We start from the raw sequence: 19,440 nt of genomic DNA, 5'->3' as shown, positions 1-19,440 counted from the left end.
GTGTGTGTGTTCCTGGCCACCCTTTAGCTGAAGCATGAGACTAACTCTCAGTAAAAACTTTACTCGGTCAATGCCACATGCGTAGAAACAGTGTTAAATCTATAAACGTGTTTATGAGATGCATTTTCTGCATATAACACACATTTGCAGTGCAGTATTTGTCACAGAGTGACAGTTCTCATTTTGATTCTCTGGAATCATAAACCACTCTCAGGTCCTCGATGTTGGCAGAGCTGGATGTTCACATCCATTTGCTGTGGCAGAAAGCAGCACCAAATGTAAATGGCCTTTTCTGGATGCGAGAGATGAGGAAGAAGATATATGGAGCTCTTTCCTCGCCCTCTTTTTCTTGTTTATGGAGCACAGCTCCAATGTGCCTCTTTGCGCATTCACTGTGGAAGAATGCTCCAGCAGATTTTACTTCGTTCCACTTTGAAATGGCTGTTTAATCAGGGGGAACTAAGCACCAGGTGATGCTACATCCCATTCCTCACCACTGGATGAGCATCACTTTTCTTGCCTCCCTAAACCAAAGCCAAACAAGCGCTTGCTCTCAGTGCCAGTGATATGTGACATAAGGATTTGGGGGACAGTGATAGTTGGTTGCTCTTGGCCCTGTGGCAGTGTTATGGAGAGGTTGTGCCAGGATTGTCTGGCAACGAGGAAACTTATTCCCCCTTCGGTGAGCTGAGAGGTAACACAGGATATGGGTAAGTGAGTTTATAGGGCCTTGCCAACAATAATTACCATCAAATCAGCCAATAGAAAAAGAAATGGAAAGCTAATGGCACACAGAGGTGAAAAGGTTTTCACTCTTGCCTTTTCCTTCCTTTATCTTTTATCTTTTTTTTTTTTTTGTACTACGCTCCATCTCCGGGTTTTCCCCCACCTACCGTTTCTCTTGTAAATGATCCAGGCATTGAGAACAGTCAGCAGTGAGGATGATTACAGGGCAGTGTTAGGATGGAGATGAAAGGAAAGATGAAACGTGACCCCGTTGACCCCTGGACCTGTCCTTCTTTGGCCCACTCAAGGCAGTGGCTACAAAACAAGGGGACACTAATCCTTTCCAGGTGTTGCGCCAGCTTAGCGGGCACACGCAGACATGCATGTACGCATGGTACTGCGCAGCGGCAGGTCTTCGTACGGCAGTGGGAGAGAGGGAATGCAGGTGGCAGCTGGGATATAAGGCGTCAGAGTAGGCGTAGACACACACACACACCACAATGCTGTAATCCTGAAATATTGATGCTCTGTGCCATGGCTCATTGCAGGGCGCCTTGGCAATTCACCAGCTCCCTGCGGCACACATAGACTAGAGACACCGGATCCTTGTATATTGGGTTTCACTTTGTTATAGTTATTATGTATGTACATCTCTCATGCTGGATCAGAGCCTGTGGTCCAAGCGAAGGTGTTAGCCAATCGTGATGTACTTCGGCCCTCCATTCAGCCACCTTCTATTGTAATGTGATACATTTCAAGCTCAATAGCTGGACTATGGGGGGGAGGAAATGAGTCCGGTCTTATTCCAGGCCAGAGTAGGTTCACTTGGCATCAATCCAGCTGGATCATATAAAGGCTTTTAATTGGGTTTCTTGTATTAGGGTCTCGTGGATTATTGTGGTAATAAAGAGAGCCTGCAGATTGGGGCTATAGATTCCAGAGCGCAATTCATGTTCCGGCAATTATGTTTGTTTAACAAAGTCCTATTCATTAGGAGACACCGGGCTTTGTGAAGTGAATTTTTCATGGTCGTGGTAATCGCATTTGAGTGTGACACTCACAGTGATAATCATGGCTTTGTGCTGCTTTATTTATTTATTTATTTACTCTGTTTGCTTGTTTGTTTTTCAGAACGGAGTCTGTGGCTGAGAAAATGCTAACAAATTGGTTCACTTTTCTACTATACAAATTCCTCAAGGTAAGTTAGCTTTTTTCATGCAGATATATTGTGTGTATTTATGTGTAACCACATAATTCAGGGTGGCCTGGGTCTGGGTGGCCCAAATGTAATAATTAAAAATCAACCATTGAAATTTCATATCAGTCAACCACTAATCTGAATAATCAAGGAAAATAGATCATTCACATTCAAGGTCATTTGGCACATGTACTGTTGAGCACAGAGGAGTCAAGCGAAGTCCTGCGGGAGCATTGGCAGTGATGCCCTGCAGGTGTTTGACAGAGAGAGAGAGAGAGTGTCTGTCTAGTGTATAAATATGTGTTGGTGTGTATATACATCTGTATGTTAGTGTGCCTGCATGCACTTTTAATCAATGAGGGTTTAAAGTTGGCCAAGTCTTGCTGACTCCAGCATTTTTCTGCTCTTATAATGAGACAGTTGGCTTAGCAGGTGCTTCTCAGTTCTACATATAGCACTGTGGCCGTCAGCACCACCTCGGTCCTCTCTAGCACTTGTCATTAATCTCTTAATAAACACATCTGCTGCAATCAGAACATGGCATGTGCAATTTTGCAAGTGTACAGAAATTTCCTGAATTCTGAAATGCACAAAGCAGGCAATAAATTCTGGAAGTCAAGGCTGTTTTGTCCAGTCTGGTTTAACGGATTAGACCTGAGTGAATGAAGCCGAAACATCACTCGAGAGCTTCAGGATTCATTTAAGCTCAAATTGGACACTACTGTAAGAGAAGGACTTTATTGTGACCTCATCCATGCGAAACCATAACATTATTATTGCAGTCACAAAACATTGATTTGAGTATTATTGAACAGTGCTTGACCAGCTGCCCAGACCACTAGTCGGTTTTGCTGCCCATTTCTCATTTCAGCGAGCATATTCTCCCCAAATACTGCTAGACACAGTACACTTCAGCTTAATGTCTTCCTCTGGGTCTTCAACAGGGGGTCTGCCAATTGTTGTTTAATCTCAAAGTATTTATTTAACATTTTAACATTTCTCTCTTTCTCTCAAAAATACATTTGTTAACATGTTCAGCTAAATGTTTCATTGTCCCTCCCACATTAAAACGTTTGGTGAAAGCGATATTATTTAGCAGAATTCAAATGTAATGTTCAAGTATTTGACTGTACATCAATGATAAACCATTTTTTTAGTGGCTGCACAATGTAAATATAAAACGCGTTATTTGAAGCCAACGCTTTAAGCCCGGAACACACCAAGCCAACACCGACGTACTAGTGGCGATGAAAGCAGACCGCGGGGTTGGCTCATGTCGGCAGCGTCTGGGTCCAAAGTTGCCCTGACACACCAAACCGACGCTTGACACCCGACGGCCAAGTGGCACATCCGTTCTGAGCCTGCGTAAGAAGAAATGCCTTTCCGTACCAGCAGGTGGCACTAGCTGAACAGCCAATCAGAATGATCAGATGACCCAACTGACTGACGAGCTCCGACACCGATTCAACATGTCGAATCGGCCGAAAAAAAGCAGACAAGGACCAACTTCAGCCGACTGTGCGGAACACACTGAGAAAACTTAAGCCACGCACACACTTAACGATTGTAAAGCCGATTATGAATGTAAATTAATACTTGTGACTGATCGTGCTCAAACACGTCCAATCAGAGCCAGTTGCGTTCAGTCGGTGATTACAGTCGGTGTTCAAATTCCATGTGTAAGTATTTAAATCTGCTTCAGTCAGAGGAAACAATTGCTGTGTGTTGAGCACAGTCTTAGAATGTTTTAGCTAGTCGTTAAATGTGTGCCCGGCTTTAGTCGGGCGACGAACAAAAACTGCCCGACAGTCAACCGTCAGCTTGGTGTATTGCGGGCTTTATCATTGGGTCACTACTCTCACATTGTTTATGCATCAAGGACACTTTTGCCTGAAAAAGATTAAAAACTCCAGATCTAGCTTAACTACCAATGGAATCAATATGAGTGAAATTGTGGCATCGGTTAAAATTGATGCACTAGCAGCACAAATGCAAAGCTCCATTCAAAATGTCTATTACTGTTACTGAATGAAGGAATGATAGCCCACATTCTCTGTAGGTGGTTGGTGTGAAATTTAAGAGAGAAAATGCCTTTTTTTTCTTTGTGTAGGAGTGTGCAGGGGAGCCCCTCTTCTCTCTTTTCTGTGCCATAAAGCAACAGATGGAAAAAGGCCCTATTGACTCTATCACCGGAGAAGCCCGCTACTCACTCAGTGAAGACAAGCTCATCAGACAGCAAATTGATTACAAGACTCTGGTAAGGCACTAAACCACAGCGTGAATGAGGGAAGCAAAGTTAAACAGTTTTGGAAGGATAGAGAAGGAGAGGAGTAAACTAAAATCGGAATGAAGAAAAAGACAAGGATAAATGGGTGAGGAAGAGGATAAGTAGCGTGAAAGTATTCAGAACCAGACAGGTGTGGAACAGGTGTGGTAGAGCAAAGAGTGAGATAATTTGTTTGGGTCGATGCAGCATGCAATGCCCACAGTCTTCACACCTGACAGGGAACATATAGGCTTGTTAAGACCTTTGACCTGTCTGCTGTTCTGTGGTGATTGGCAGTGTTGTGTTCAGCTGGCCATTGTGACAGGCATGCCTCTGTTGTCAGGGCTGCATGTATGCCAGGATGGGATATTTACTGGGACAGCACATCAGAATGGTAATCTGTATTCTGTGTGAGACTAAGGGAGAAAAAGTGGGGGACTGTGGCGACTAGTGTCATCTTTTGGCGTTCGGCCCATTCTGCTGAACATCACACTGATTTGATGACTGTAGGAGCTGTTTCAGGTTCATCATCCTGTCCTCACTTCCAAAACACTTAAACAGCTGCAGATATATCACAATACAAGCCACTACCAATAGTACATTCTGCCTTGCCTAGCAAGATATGGAGGGCATTTTCTGGTTACATAATCAATCATTTCTTACACAATAAAGTGTGAGAGGTTGTGTTATATTGACCAGTCAGCATCCGCAACATTTTAGCACTGTATTGAAATCCCTCAACAACATACATACTGAGACTTTTTGTAGTAATTAAGCAAAGGTGTGCCATTATTTATACTGTATATATATATATATATATATATATATATATATATATATATATATATACATATAGAAATGCAAGATTTTATTTGTAAAATATTCAAATGTAAAGCCAATAATGATGTCATTGTAATATTTATGTTCTAAATTGTGATGGTCCTTAATAAACTTGGCCATGGTAGCCTATTTCCTGTTATAACATCAGGGCACTTACACACAGATCTTAGTCCTTAGCTTGGTTTTGTTTTCGATGGGAAAACTTTTCTGACAGTGTGTTTTAGTCCAAGACAGGGCTGGGTGTAGCCTTTATTGTTTAGAAGTTATTCTGTGGGAAAACACGCTCTATCCCTTCTAAAGGTCTGACAAAGCCTTTCCTTACAGCCCACACACATTGCATTTAATTGTATTGATTCTGGTTTTGGTCCTTCAGGAGAGTCCATTATACTGCTGGACTGTAAGTAAATGAGCTCTCTTGCAAGGTGCGATTATTTCAGAATATAACAGGTGCCAACAAGGGCTTTCATAGCCTCTATATGCTGTCTCTCTCATGAGGACCTTTTTTTTTTTTCTGAGCTATGTAATTATGTCTGATGATGGTGAAGGTACTGGTGGGGTGGTGTTAATGACGGCTATCATCAGAGAGAGAGAGAATGTAACAGGAAATAAGATGAGTTGAATTAGTATGTTAATTGCAGACTGGTGCAAGCTGAGGTGAGAGAGGTGACGACTCCTTCGGGGTGGCCAATAGACTTATACACTTGTGCCGTTACACCTGCTTACTATATTCACTCATTCAGAAATGCACCATACTGGTTTGACCTGAAGACTGTCATACGTCAGACCATTAGGTGATTAATACAGATCCTAACTCTGAGACATATTATGAACACAGACTTCAGTAGATATATTGAACATGATACCAGCTCTCCATGGGGCAAGAATAAACTTTTTAACAGAAATTTTCTCTTTTGTTTAAGATTAGTATATTTAGCTTAAATGCATAGATGCATTTTAGCATTCGTTAAAATCAGATGACACACAATACATTTCAAATCATGCAGAAAGATCATTTTACAGCCACATAAATATTAATGTGTCTCCCACACATGTTGGTAAACGGAGTGATTCTGTTCTGTGTCATGTAGGTCGTGAACTGCATGCATCCAGACAATGAGAAGAGTCCAGAGGTGCAAGTAAAGGTGCTGAACTGTGACACCATCAGCCAGGTGAAGGAGAAGATCTTGGACGCCATCTACAAGAATGTTCCTTACTCGCACCGACCAAAAGCTTCCGACATGGACCTGGGTATGACAAGCATTATGCCAAATTTAGATGCCCTTTAAGCCTTTTTAAGCCTTTTACCCTTTAAGAACTGTTTTCCCCATTATGCCTTCATTTGCCCTGGTCAGGGGACTTTGTGTTAATCAATGACATTGACTTGATGGGTCAAACGAAGGTGATTGGTACTTGTTACATCAATTTTGGTCTTTGATTGACACTTAACCTCACATTCTGTTATTTGTCCTGGGGAACAATTGTTATAGAGGTTTCAGTAATAAAGTCCATAAATGCCCTTTACTGGATTAAAACCAGTAACCTTGAGATTTTTAGCCCAATACTTTAAAAAAAAAAAAAAAAAAACACTACAGTAGCAAAGACAATAGTTGGCAGACACTTTCTTATCCAAAGAGATATATTGGAAAAAGCAGAGGCAGTGCATATAAAGTTAAGTGGTTTACACAATCATACTATGTAGCCAGCTGAGGATCCATGTCTCCTCTGGGATTTGAACTTGAAACCTTTGGAACTACAAGTAAGGTTGTACACACATTCGTACTCAAACTGCACAGATTGTAACTTGCCAATTGCAGCTTTATCCAAAGCCACTTACAATACATTAATGTCAGAGACTGTCCACTAGGGGTGTGACGTGACAGGTAGCTCACGAGACGAGACAATATGATTGAGTTCACGAGAATGAGATGAGACAATTTTTACACACTATTTTTAAGAAATCTACTTTCTGATTATGAATTATAATCTGCAGTAAAAGACAACAATACTGAAGCACTGTAAAAGGTTTTGTCACAAACTCAACTGACTGGCTTCTCTCCTATATGATTTCATATGAGTATCTTCAGGCCTTACTAAACATGATTTATGAGCTTCTACAACTTTTGACGTCCTAACTGAACTCCTTTCCACAAATTGATCATAGAAATAAAAATAGAATATAAAAAAATGGTAACACTTTACAATAACATTATGTAACATTAATGTATTAACTAACATGAACTAACAATGAGCAATACATTTTCTACATTATTTATTAATATTTGTTAATGTTAGTTCATGAATGTTAGTCATTCATTGTTAGTTCATGGTAGTTCACAGTGCATTAACTAATGTTAACAAATGCAACTTTTAATTGTAATAATGTATTACTAAATGTTGAAATTAACATTAAGATTAATAAATGCTGTATAAGTATTGTTCTTTCTTAGTTTATAACTAAAGTAGTTAACTAATGTTAAAGTTAACCTTATTTTAAAATGTTACTATAAAAATGAATAACAGTTTTATCTTAGTCTTATTAAGTGCAAACAATAAGTGATGTGCAACCATAATCAAAGCACTCTCTCAATATTCAAAGTGCAAATAGAGACCATTTATTTCTTCAAGCATGACACAGAGCTGAGAGATTGTTTCAACTACACAGCCCAGCCTGAGATAGTTTGTGTTTACTTTCACTTTCGCGATCATGTGTACTCTGTGAATAGGTAGCGACGGCGACTGTTATCCAGCTGAATTAAGTGGTTTTTATTTCTATAAAAAGCAAAACTCACTCTGCCATGGCAATATCACTCACGAGACAGCTTTTCACCTCGACGAGAAATCTTGTCACATTTTAATCTTGCGAGATCTCGTGGCTCAGTCTTGTTCCAAGGTGACAGAACATGCCAGTAACTATTGATTTCATGAATAAGCTTTTTTTCTTGGATTTGAACTAATAACTTTTGGATTACAAGCCAGCTTTTGCATCCTCCAACCCACTTCAAACTGCCAGCATTAAGCTTTTTATCTAAAAGGATAGTTCATCCAAAATTCAGTGGTTTTTCCTTCAATTTCTCCCTTTGTGTTCTTTAACAGATTTGAAATTACATGATGGTTAGTAAGTGATGACAAAAATTTTAATTTTGGGCAAACTATCTCTTAAATAGAATAAAGTTCATTGAGGATGCCAGTAAGTCTAAAGTTTATCAGTCCTTACTTCTGGGGTTTGAACGGGCAACCTTCTTATTACAACCCCAGCACTTTTTACCAATAAGCTGCTGCCGCCTCCATGCATGTGTTAAACATACATGCTGATAAACAAATATCAGCTGTTACAGTATGTGAGTTTATTTATACACTGCTAATTGACAGGTGGGAGCATCTCACAGTTACTGTGGAAAAAATAGCCAGACTGATCCACACAGATCTATTTTTTTTTTTCACAATTTTCAGATGAGAATCTGATTGTTTATGCTGTACACTCTTCGTTCCACATAGACTGATCTGTTTTTTTGGTTTTTGCAAATAGCACATTTCTCAAGCCATGGCCTAATGCTAGTCTATCCATAAGGGAATGGAACCATGATAAGTGAAGAAATAATTTTACCCTCTTTGACAGGCTCTCCTGTGTAAAATGGTTCATGGGCCCCAGAGGGCGAGTGTGTTGTTTTATTATTGTTTTATTAGGGGGAGAATTGGACAGTGTCTGAGGGAGTGTGTGCGAGTGTGTTGTAAGATAAAGCAACGGGCATCCCCGGATGAGAGGAGGCATCTCGGCATTTCGTAAACGGATCTCTGGGTCTCCTGAGCGCCGGCACACTCTCTGGCTCGATCCGGGGGCCAGATAAAGATAATGGGTAATAGGAATGAGGTAGCCTCCATCTCCTCGATCCCTCTGAGACAGATTGGACCGAAGTGTTTCTGTTCCTTGCCTTTGTTTTTAATTCTCTCTGTCACAGTCCCCTGAGGGCAGGGATGGAGGGAGGGAAGATAGAGTTAAAGAATGAGAGATTGATGCAGACAAATCAATGCACTTCAGCCAATCCCAGTCTCTATTTTAACAATCTCTTTGGTTTGTTTCTCTATCCAGCTATATCCTGCTGCTGTCATTTTTGCTCCTGCTCTTCTTCCTCTATTTTTTTTTTTGCTGTGCCTTTTCCTTTTATTCGGTTTCTTATTTTAGTCTGGTTTTGTCTTTTTTTTCTCTTATTGTTTCATAATTTTTTTCTTTTAGTTTCTGTTCTTTGTTTCTATTTTTTTTTCTTTTAGTTTCTATTCTTCTCTCTGTTTACTCTTCTGTTTGCACTTCGAGTCTAGGCTCATCTTTATGTTTATAGACAGTACTGTTGTGAGATATAAAACAATGGTTGGGCCTCTACCGGAGATTTGAATTTATTCTCATCATCCAGAGACATGTTTCATCATCCTGCTTGTGATTGCAATTTTGCTTTTCTGGTTGGTATCAGAGCAAAAGATAGCAGCAGGCGGTGTGAAGAGGCCTCACTCTTCTAGCGTTCCAATCATACATTCATTTGTAGCGGAGGGGAGTCCAAAAAAAAAAAAAAGAACAAGAAAGACATCTCTCTTGTTCCTGGCCATGTTATCCGTACATCACATTGCAAAGGGATATGTTTATTTCATTCAGCGCTGATACCCATCTCATCACCGTTTCACGTTGCTGTTTTTGCTGAGGCTGCAGACAGTGGCTGGTGGGTGCTGAGGGGAGGGTGGGAGAATATCTTCGCATTTTGTTGTGCATCTCTAGTGAGTTCAGTAACTACAATAAGAGCAAGCTCAGCAGGAGGCTTAACGCGGTCGATCAGGGCCGTTTGGGCTCAAGATGCTCGACCCTCTACAGATGAAAAAGAAAGTGGCTTTCAGCAATGGCTGTAATCACGCCCATCGATCCACTGGCCACGAAGGCCCAGCTCTCTAACAAAGGGCAGAAGAGATTAATTTACCTTTGCTTTCCTTCCTCACTTTCTCAAATGCTTCTTCACGTACCCTTATTTTCTCTCTCATTTTCATTTCTTTCTCCTTCTCTCTCTCAGTATAGACTTTGTCCCTTGACTCTTTTCTTCTATTATTCCTGTCTTAAGTTGAAAAAAGTGTGGTTTTTAGCTCCACTTCTTCCTTCAAAGCTGGAGAAATAGAATCATTTTTACGATTACTATATGCTATAAATACCAGCATATTTAACACTAAGATGTGCATAAAATAGTCTGTCTGCTTGAGTGCTGAAGCGTATTGGCTTAATGCACTGAAAATATTTCTTGTGCAAAAATGATGGGAAAAAATGTTTTTTTTGTTAAAGTTGATGTTATTGTGTTCAAATACTTCCTATCCCAACTTATGAGACAACTATAAGTTAGGCCCCGTTTACACTAGTGCGTTTTTGTTTTAAAACAGCGTTTTAAAATGAAAATGATCCTCATTTAGTCTCTATCTCCGTCTACACTACACGGCCGAAAACGCATGTCACAACGTTCATGCACACTGGGCATGCGCATACAAGTGTAAACAGTTGCCGGCTGCGCATGTAGCCAGCTGCAGTATTAAAAGAATGCAGAGTTTAACTGCACAGTGGCAGCTAAACATTACAACAAAGCCAGCAAAGATTCCAGTTCAGTCTCCATGTTATTGTTTACTAGGTCGTCAAGGATACGCAGAGCGAATGTGGGCAGCCATGCCATCATTTTCAAAAGTCTCTGTTTTGGTCCGTTTATACTGAAAGGCAACCTGAGTGTTTTCAAACTAAAATGGGTCTGCAGCGTTTTCTAAAGTCTCTGTTTTTGAGTTTCACCGACGTAGTGTAAACGACAGGCTTATAACAGTAGCAAAATGTATGCATTTTAAAACGCACTAATGTATACAGGGCCTTAAATTTCTTTAATTTAAACAATAATAATAATAATAATGATTTAATGCAAAGTTCCCTGCTCATTAGGGCCAGATGACATTGTATTATTAAAATAGGCTTTGTAAAAATGCTTTGAAATGAGCTCTATTGTGAAAACTGTTGGTATAATTGGTTTGGCTGCACTTTCAATATTAAACATTGGATTTAACTTCTTTGTGTTATCTTGTTGCAGAGTGGCGTCAAGGCAGAGTAGTACGGGTCATTCTTCAGGATGAGGATGTTACCACAAAGATCGAGGCTGACTGGAAAAGACTCAACATGCTCTCTCACTACCAGGTAAGATCCTGTATGTGGATTATTCACTACCAGAAACATTTCCAGGTAAACTCACTCCTGTAATGATTTGTTCATTATGCAGGTTTGAATGCTTCAGAGTGGTAGAAATCTACATTCTTTCTTCTTTCTATCATCCCTACCATCCCTTTTCTTACGAGAAAAATGATCAGAGAGGCTTTTATTTGGTTCGCTTTGGCTGTTTTGTACTCAAATCATTTGCCATCGTAAAGATGGATTTGAGCGTTTGAAATCTACCTTAAATCACAAGTAGGATCAGCATTGCTATTTTCTATTTAAAGCAGCATCTCCAGATGTCCCAGTACATTTAATCTGACAGCGGTGGGATGCAGGTGCAGGTGTAGCTGTAGTCTGACACCCTGGTTAGATGATCTAGCTAATGACTTTTGATAAACAGCTCTCTGTGTGATGTGAGTTTTGGCGTGGGCTTTCAATAATAGCTCAGATTCTGACAGAGTAACTAATACCGAAACAAAGAGATCTGAATGTGAGATAAATGTCTTTTATGAGGCTCAGAAGTGTAATGCTCTATTAATGTTTGTCTCAGATGTAACAAGGAACCTTTATAAGGTGATTAGTACAAAGAAGGCTGAGCCGAGAAAAGATTTCTATGATGGTAATTGCTTTTGGTTTGTTTTTCTTAGTTGATCTAGTTTAGGGGAACATACACACTGTAACATTCATTGCATCTCAGCCCTATCGAGCAATCTAATGCCCCCATTGACCTCTATAATAGGGTGCAGTCAAGTCGCTTCCAGGTCATTTCGAGTCTGACTGACAGATCTGGAAGGGACCATTGAGTTTCAGAGGTCAGGTATGGCAATGCTGTCTCAGCAGGGGACTGATAAAACCTGTCTATCTGCAATTATATAAACACTCAAAGTGTGAAGAGCCCCAGACTATCTGTCTGGCTGGGTGAGGCAGTTTAGGGTGGAGAGGAGACAGGCAGCGCTTCATTACGGTGTAAATAATTTCCTTCGTAAGCCACCCTCCAAATGAGCTTTTTGAGAGAGAGGAGTCTGCACAGTACTTAAATTAAATGTCACGGGGCGGCGCATGGGTGCAGGGCTGCGAGCGGCAGAATGGATTAGCTGTTGATTGGAATCGGAGATGAGATAATGAAGACAGAAGTTAATTCATTTTCAGTCGGGGAGGGCATGCTATCCTTGACAAAAAAGCTATCAGACACCCTAAGCCTGTTAGAGTTGCTGAAGAGGGGGAATAGACCTTCCGTGTACCCCCGTACCATCTCCTATTTCTTCATTTCTCTCCTTGCATCACATACATGACTGACTTTCTTTCATTCTTTCCTCTCTAATAGCACAAATTCCCTAGTTTAGTGCAGTACACAATGTAAAAAGTCATGCCGTGCCACACTAAAGTCTGATATGTCTGTCATAAAGCATCCTCTGTGCATTTCTAATGTATATATCAAGTCATCTTTAATACTTTCCTCCAAATCGAAGTGCTACAAATGCATCTGGCTCTGACATTAATTCTTTGATGTCTTCTTGGGAAGCGTCACATTGGGGTTGTATAAGCCCCATTTCAGATATCTGATGCGTCTGAATGCTATCAGGAATACAGAGACTCTCTTAAAGCGTAAACTTGCTCACAGAGGAAAGATAAAAGAGAAAATCTCGGCTGTTTTCTAAAAAGCCCCTTTTCAGGGAAATATAGCCCTTGTCTGAAGTCTCCTTTCACATAGTCATTCATCTACTAATCTACTACACCGAGGTGTAAGAAATATCTGTTTTGATTCCATTGAAGTTTGGACAGCTGTCTGCAGCAGTAAACAAAGACGGCTTCACATTGATTTTGTCCTGGGAGAAAAGAGGTTAAGGGTGTAAGAATAATGTCCTAATGGTCTGTAAGGCCCATATTCTCCCTCCCTCCCTTGTTTCATGTCCCCGTGCAGTTCTGAGCCCAAACCATCTAGATCTACACCGTCACCTCAATTAACCCTGTAAGTGCCGCAGGCATTCCAATAGCAAATTATGTAGATGGAGGGGTGCCTCGTTGGGGAGTAGAGGCCCCCACATGTTAATTGAATTTGTCTTGCTAAGGCTTACTGTGCTTAGCAGTTGCTGAAGCATATAGTTAAATAGCCCGGCCCATCCCATCGGAAGAGGCTTATTGAAATGGAAGCAGATTATCCCATCTTGTCCTTCACTCATACAGTTAAATATTTACCAGAGAAATAAAAGATTTTGACCGATAACTCTACCCAACCATTATAATGCTGAAGACATCATACTTGTTTACAATTGTTTTTAAAGAGGGCTAAAGTATAGATATATTGTGTGGTTTTTGAAAGTTGTCTATGATAATCTTTGTTTCTGTGTTCACAGGTGCCTGATAATGCTGTGGTAGCTCTTGTACCAAAGCAGGTCACCGCATACAACTCTGTAAACAACTCCACTGTCTCCAGAACCTCTGCTAGCAAATATGGTTTGTGTTTGTCAGCTCCTATATTCCTTTTCTAATTTCATTCAAAACAGTACACTCAGCACACAAAACAAAACATTAAGAATTTACTGACTAAAGCTTTTAAAGCAAGGCAGGCTAACATTCCACCTAAGCTGCGAAAAGAAAAGGAGTTTAAAAAATAGTCTTGTCATCTCACGGGGAGGTAAGAGAAAAGCATAAGTTAAATGTGTAGCATCTCAGCCACTCACAAAAGGGAACAGGAACGAAGCTCAAACGGAATTACGTGGAGAGAGCCGAGATAGTCGGGCAGCATACAAAGGTAAAAGCAGAGAAAATGAGTCTCTTTGCACTTGACTTCCCTCCTGAGACTCGGAATCCGTCCCTGTCATTCGCCCGCCATCAGTCCCTTGTACGATTGGGTCTGATAAAGCTCAAGATCAAAGCTCAGGGCCGTCCGAGCACTCCCCCTACAGATCAAATAGACCATTAAAATAATCTCATCTCCATATACTTTCCTGCACTCTAAATGAGCCTTAAAGAAGAGAGAGAGGGAGTGTGACAGATGGGAAAGACTGAAAATAAAATGCCACACATCACTTCACTCTTTCAGAAGTACCTTCAAACGACATGGAGGTTCTTCAAACAGGGCGAGCAGAAGACCCGTTTTGAGCCGTCTGAGCATGATGGAAAGATATTGTGAAAAGAAAGTGTATTATTGTGAGGCTGCATCAGTTTTATTAATCAAATATCCACCATGTATAGGCTAGGTTCACACTAGAGTTGTCAAAAAAATTGATATTTCGATACACCGATACCAGCTGCGCGTTCTCACTCGCTCTTCTCTCTGACGGCGACACGTCCACCTCCTCTCACTCATTAGTCTCATTCATTGCGCATAATTTTAGTCATTTCTATGTTTCTAATTATAGGTTTAGTGCTCACACCAAAAGCGCATGCACCACTGGAGCTCTCATAAAGCCACCTCTCAAACAGCTCGCAAGTACCAAATTGACGTCTTTATTGTTGCTTATTGCACTTAAATGGTCAAATACATACAAAATTGTCAAAATGGCCATCTTGCCGAGTATTCAGGTAAATACAGTCAGTTTTAGAATGTAAATAGTTGAGAGAAAACACATGTTATGTAACAGTATATTAGATTCATGCATAAGCTCTTAAAGTGACAGCAACCTAATAAACCTGCTGCAAAAGACAGAGAAAATTGTAAGCAATAATCTGTATTTAATTTTTAAAATGAAAACTATCCAGTGTTATTTGATATTTTATTACTTTCATTTGTGTAGTATTTCTTACCTGCATATACTGTTAGACCTACTTGATAAACTTAAAGCCATTATTTAATGTCTCTTTATTCAATTGTATTTATTTGTGCTATCGTTTGCAATTTGTTCAGTTGTTCTTATTTTATTACTGTTTACTTTTTAGTCTTTTTATTTTTGTAGTTCAACGATTCAAATTAAGCCTCCCTGTTCTGTGTTTAAGAAACAAAATTACAATAATTACAACAAAATTACGAGATAATAAATCATCTGTATGGCAGTATATATGGCAGTTTTCCCTGTGGTATCGAATATCGATATTTTTCAAGGTATCGTATCAAAGTTGGAGATCCCAGTATTGTGACAACATTATTTCACAGTTAGTGTTTATGTTTGACAACTTGTAGAAAGTAATGTGAGGTACTGTGAACGTAGTCACAGTGAATACAAATATTATGTGCACACTCACTCTCCTCTCTAATTCCTTTTTTTAATTTGTCATCCCTTTCTATCTGTCTTTTTCTGAAGGTGTTCTTGTCTTTCTTTATCGGGTTCTTTTTCCTCTTCTCTCTCTCTCTCTCTCTCCCTGTCTCTTTCCCCTGGAGAGATTGATTTCTGTTGCATCTGCCACTGTGAACCGTTTTTTTTATCTTACCAAATCAGGCCTTTGCCAATCAATTTTTTTTCACACTGTGTAAACATTCATCGAGTTCTGTGTTTTTTTAAATGTCATGGCTGATCTCTCCCTATTGGCTGAAGCATGAATATTTCATCTGGCCTGACACCTGTTCGATTTTGTGTCCGCCAAAGTGAGCGAACACGCACGTCCACCGGAGAGAAAGCGTGCAAGAGAGAAAGGGATAAAAAATTAAGCATCCGTACGTTCTAAATGATTCATATCCAATCTCCAGTACTGCACAACAAAAGGCAATGTGTTTTTTACAGATAGGAACAGATATGAACAGCTGCACGGGACATTTGTCAGCAGAGGAAGATTGAGGAACCGCCATCTGATGGGTTTTTTGTCTTTTCACTCCAACAGAAAACATGATCAAGTACACGGGAAGTCCAGACAGCCTGCGTTCCCGCACACCCATGATCACACCTGACCTGGAGAGTGGTGTTAAGGTGTGGCATCTGGTAAAGAACCATGAGCATGGAGACCAGAAGGAGGGAGACCGTGGCAGCAAGATGGTCTCAGAGATCTACCTGACCAGGCTGTTGGCCACTAAGGTAAGCTCATGTTTGATATTCCAGACTGAATGTCAAAATATGTTCATGGGGTTGAAGTTGTCAATGCATCTTATCCTTTTAGAAACATGTAAACCTTCTAGAATGAGATCAAATCGCTAGAATGTGGAGTTAGTGATTATTGCAAGAGGCCACAGTGTCAAATGGTTCATGTTAGGGCTGCACAATTAATAGAATTTCTAATCGCGATTACAATTAAGGATGCCACAATTTCGTAATCGTTCAAAGGCACGATTACAAAAAAATATCCACTGACATTATTCTCCGTGTTTAAGAGGTGTGTTTAGAGCATGTTACATTGTAATAGGTGAATCACGACTACTTCAGAGCATAAAAGGTCTAACCCAGCAAAAAAGCAACTACCAGTGACGTAAGTGTACGCTGATTCGGCGAACACACGCAAAACACCAGTACCCGCCATTTTTAAAAAGCTGTGTACACAGCCTATATATTTAATCCACGCTCTAACTACAAACATGGAAAACCGTGATAGATGGACCTCTCAACCTTACACTAGGAGAAAATCCAGCGTGACTTTGAGCAGTCCAAGTGAATTTTTGTATTTCTCCTCAGCGAGCCACATTGGGCATCAACCACACGGCAAAAGCTAATACTTTTTCATATACTGTCTACTTTCTTTGTTTAACGGTTGTATCTAATAACATATTAGACAGGACTGTTACACAGATCATTAACTAATGAAGACGGAGAAAGTGAGCACTGTGTGCTCAGGATCTGACTGAGCTTTTCAAAATAAAAGTCTGCTGTGCAGTCAAAATAAAAGTCACAACAACAAGCACAGTTTACGTCATTTCAGAGCTCCTACTGGTGGTGCGAATGCAACAAGGAAAATGGCCCATATGTTTATTTTTTTATTATTATTTAAAGAAGAAACCAAACCAATGTACTGGTCATTAGAGGCTTAATGCTATAGAAGAGTGTTTTCAGCTTGTTTTTTATTTTTATATAAAAATATGGCATGCAGTATTCAAAACATCATTCAATGTAAATTGTAATAATCGCAATTACAATTTCAAGGGAATAATCGACAATTATGATTTCTGTCATAATCGTGCAGCCCTAGTTCATGTTTATGCTATTTGCTCCAAACTGCAGTTGGTCCGTCTTCTCCAGTAGTTTCATGCTGGCTGACTTGACGTCACAGCGTAAGCAGAGCTGGTAAACAGATAATTGTTTTGATTTGAATACAGATCCCTCACTACTTGAAAAGCATAATGCTTCAAGGACATCAAGAAGTTGAGGAAATGGAATAGAAGATTTGGTTTGATTAAGTGGGCATTATTATTACTATTGCCCATGTTCAAATCTATATCCCTTATTATTTAACTTTGGAACTTAACTCATCCTGTAACGTAACCCCAAATCATATTTTGAGGGCAGAAAGTAATAACTTTTGTAAATGATTGGATGATCAGCAAAGGGAAGATCCACAAAGAAACCACATATTTGTGGTTGGTGTTTGGATAAGCTTGGATGTGAAGTCCACTGTCCATGTTTTCTTTATGGCTAATGCTGGGAAACTGAAGCACTGGGACATGATTATGCTTTTTGCAGAGCTGTATGCGTGTCTGTGATTCTGACCACCAAGAAATATTTCTGATGTAATCGAGCAGGAGTGTCGCAAGACTTTTTTCGAACACACACAAGCACAAATGCCCTGGTGATTACCCTACTCCACTTGCAGACTGTGTGTCATATTTTTAGATGGATTATTTCTGTGAAATAACCAGTTTATCGCAGACACCATCATTCTTGGTGAAAAATGATTGGTGTGACGGCACTGTAATTGACTGTTTGGCTTTCACCCCTGCAATAAATACCAGTGATCTGCCTGGGGTGTTGACGCTTTTCGCATTCGGTCCATCATTGTCTCTGAGGATGGGTGAGCTTTACCTTTTTTCATCTCCCTCCATTATGCCAGGTTTTATTTAATCTTTCTTCCTCTCTCGTTCTGTCTTCTGCACTTTCCCCTCTTTCTGTTTGCAATTACACAAATGTTCTTTCCTCACCTGTCCGGAACAAGATCACTTAAAGTGTAATGCTTCTCTGACTGCCCGCCTGTGTCTGATAGTGTGCTTTTAAGTGCGCTATAATGACCAGGTACTTTCAAACGCCTGCAAATAGCCACTTTGGTTTCTGGGCGACTAATGATGATGTCAGTCGTCACACAGGATGACACCTGCCAGAACCCTTGCAGTCATCCCTGTCGCCAGCCTCCTGCAGCTGTCGCTGCGTTGATACAGGGTGCGAGTGAGAAATATGTATTTTCATCTTCATAGGGAAAAGATAAGCTGTCAGGGATCTGGGACACAGTAGAATTATTGTCATGATTGTCAGCTAACGGGATTTTTTTTTTCTTCTTCCTCACCGACTCTTGCCGTCTGCTCAAACGGAAATAGGATTTTGTGTGCTGCCTTGTGCACTCCTCATCCGGGTGTGTAGCCGTTGCTGGCTGCAAGATACGGGCGGCGCTTTTTGATACTCTTTCCTCTCTCACTCACTCACTCTTCCGTGCATCCTATCAGTTCTTTTATTACAAGTGGATTAGATTCTGTCATCTTCTCTCCTTCTTAGACTCACCGCCATTAAATCAAATTAGGGTCAATGGTGCGGGTTGGACGTTAATCCATCCGCACAAAGAAGCTTAGGCAGAATCGCTTCCGTCACATGATATTAAAGGTGAACTTCAAAGTAACACTTTCACTATCAAAGAGCTTGATTCAGAAATGCTGGTTTCATTGGTGGGATTACTGACAGGTGGCCACAAACACTTTCATAAACACAGATAGCTGTTCCGAGGAACGCATCGGCTGATGTCATTGCTAAATATCAGGTCCATGCAGCGTCTTCAGGAAGATTCATATATGGACAGAGTCTGTAACACTGACAACACCAGTCCTATCAAAGCACAGGACAGAGAAGATGGGATGGGATTGATGAAAATTAACCCTTTTCTTCATTCTTTGTGATTCCTCAGGGCACTCTACAGAAGTTTGTGGATGACCTGTTTGAGACCATCTTCAGCACAGCACATAGAGGAAGTGCCCTTCCTCTTGCCATCAAGTACATGTTTGACTTCCTGGATGAGCAGGCCGACAAGCACAGCATTCACGACCCGCACGTCAGACACACATGGAAGAGCAACTGGTAAGAGACCTCATACGGTAATTTTATACTAAAATTATTATATAAGAAAAAAAATATATATATAACCTAA

At 40.4% G+C, this 19,440-nt stretch overlaps 1 protein-coding gene across 1 annotated transcript in view; it reads left to right on the top strand.

Annotated features, from left to right (window-relative positions):
- plxna4 (plexin A4) overlaps positions 1–19,440 on the top strand; it is a 194,555-nt gene that overhangs the window by 162,592 nt on the left and 12,523 nt on the right. The window contains exons 22-28 of the mRNA XM_067391024.1: positions 1,858–1,924; positions 4,035–4,181; positions 6,119–6,278; positions 11,120–11,223; positions 13,593–13,692; positions 15,994–16,184; positions 19,201–19,370. Coding sequence (XP_067247125.1) covers positions 1,858–1,924; positions 4,035–4,181; positions 6,119–6,278; positions 11,120–11,223; positions 13,593–13,692; positions 15,994–16,184; positions 19,201–19,370 — 939 coding nt within the window. The remainder of the gene's footprint in view (positions 1–1,857; positions 1,925–4,034; positions 4,182–6,118; positions 6,279–11,119; positions 11,224–13,592; positions 13,693–15,993; positions 16,185–19,200; positions 19,371–19,440) is intronic.

This window comes from Chanodichthys erythropterus, chromosome 8 (genome assembly GCF_024489055.1).
Source record: "Chanodichthys erythropterus isolate Z2021 chromosome 8, ASM2448905v1, whole genome shotgun sequence".
Lineage (NCBI taxonomy): Eukaryota > Metazoa > Chordata > Actinopteri > Cypriniformes > Xenocyprididae > Chanodichthys > Chanodichthys erythropterus.
Note: the sequence above shows the minus strand (reverse complement) of the source record. Positions and strands in the feature narration are given on the sequence as shown.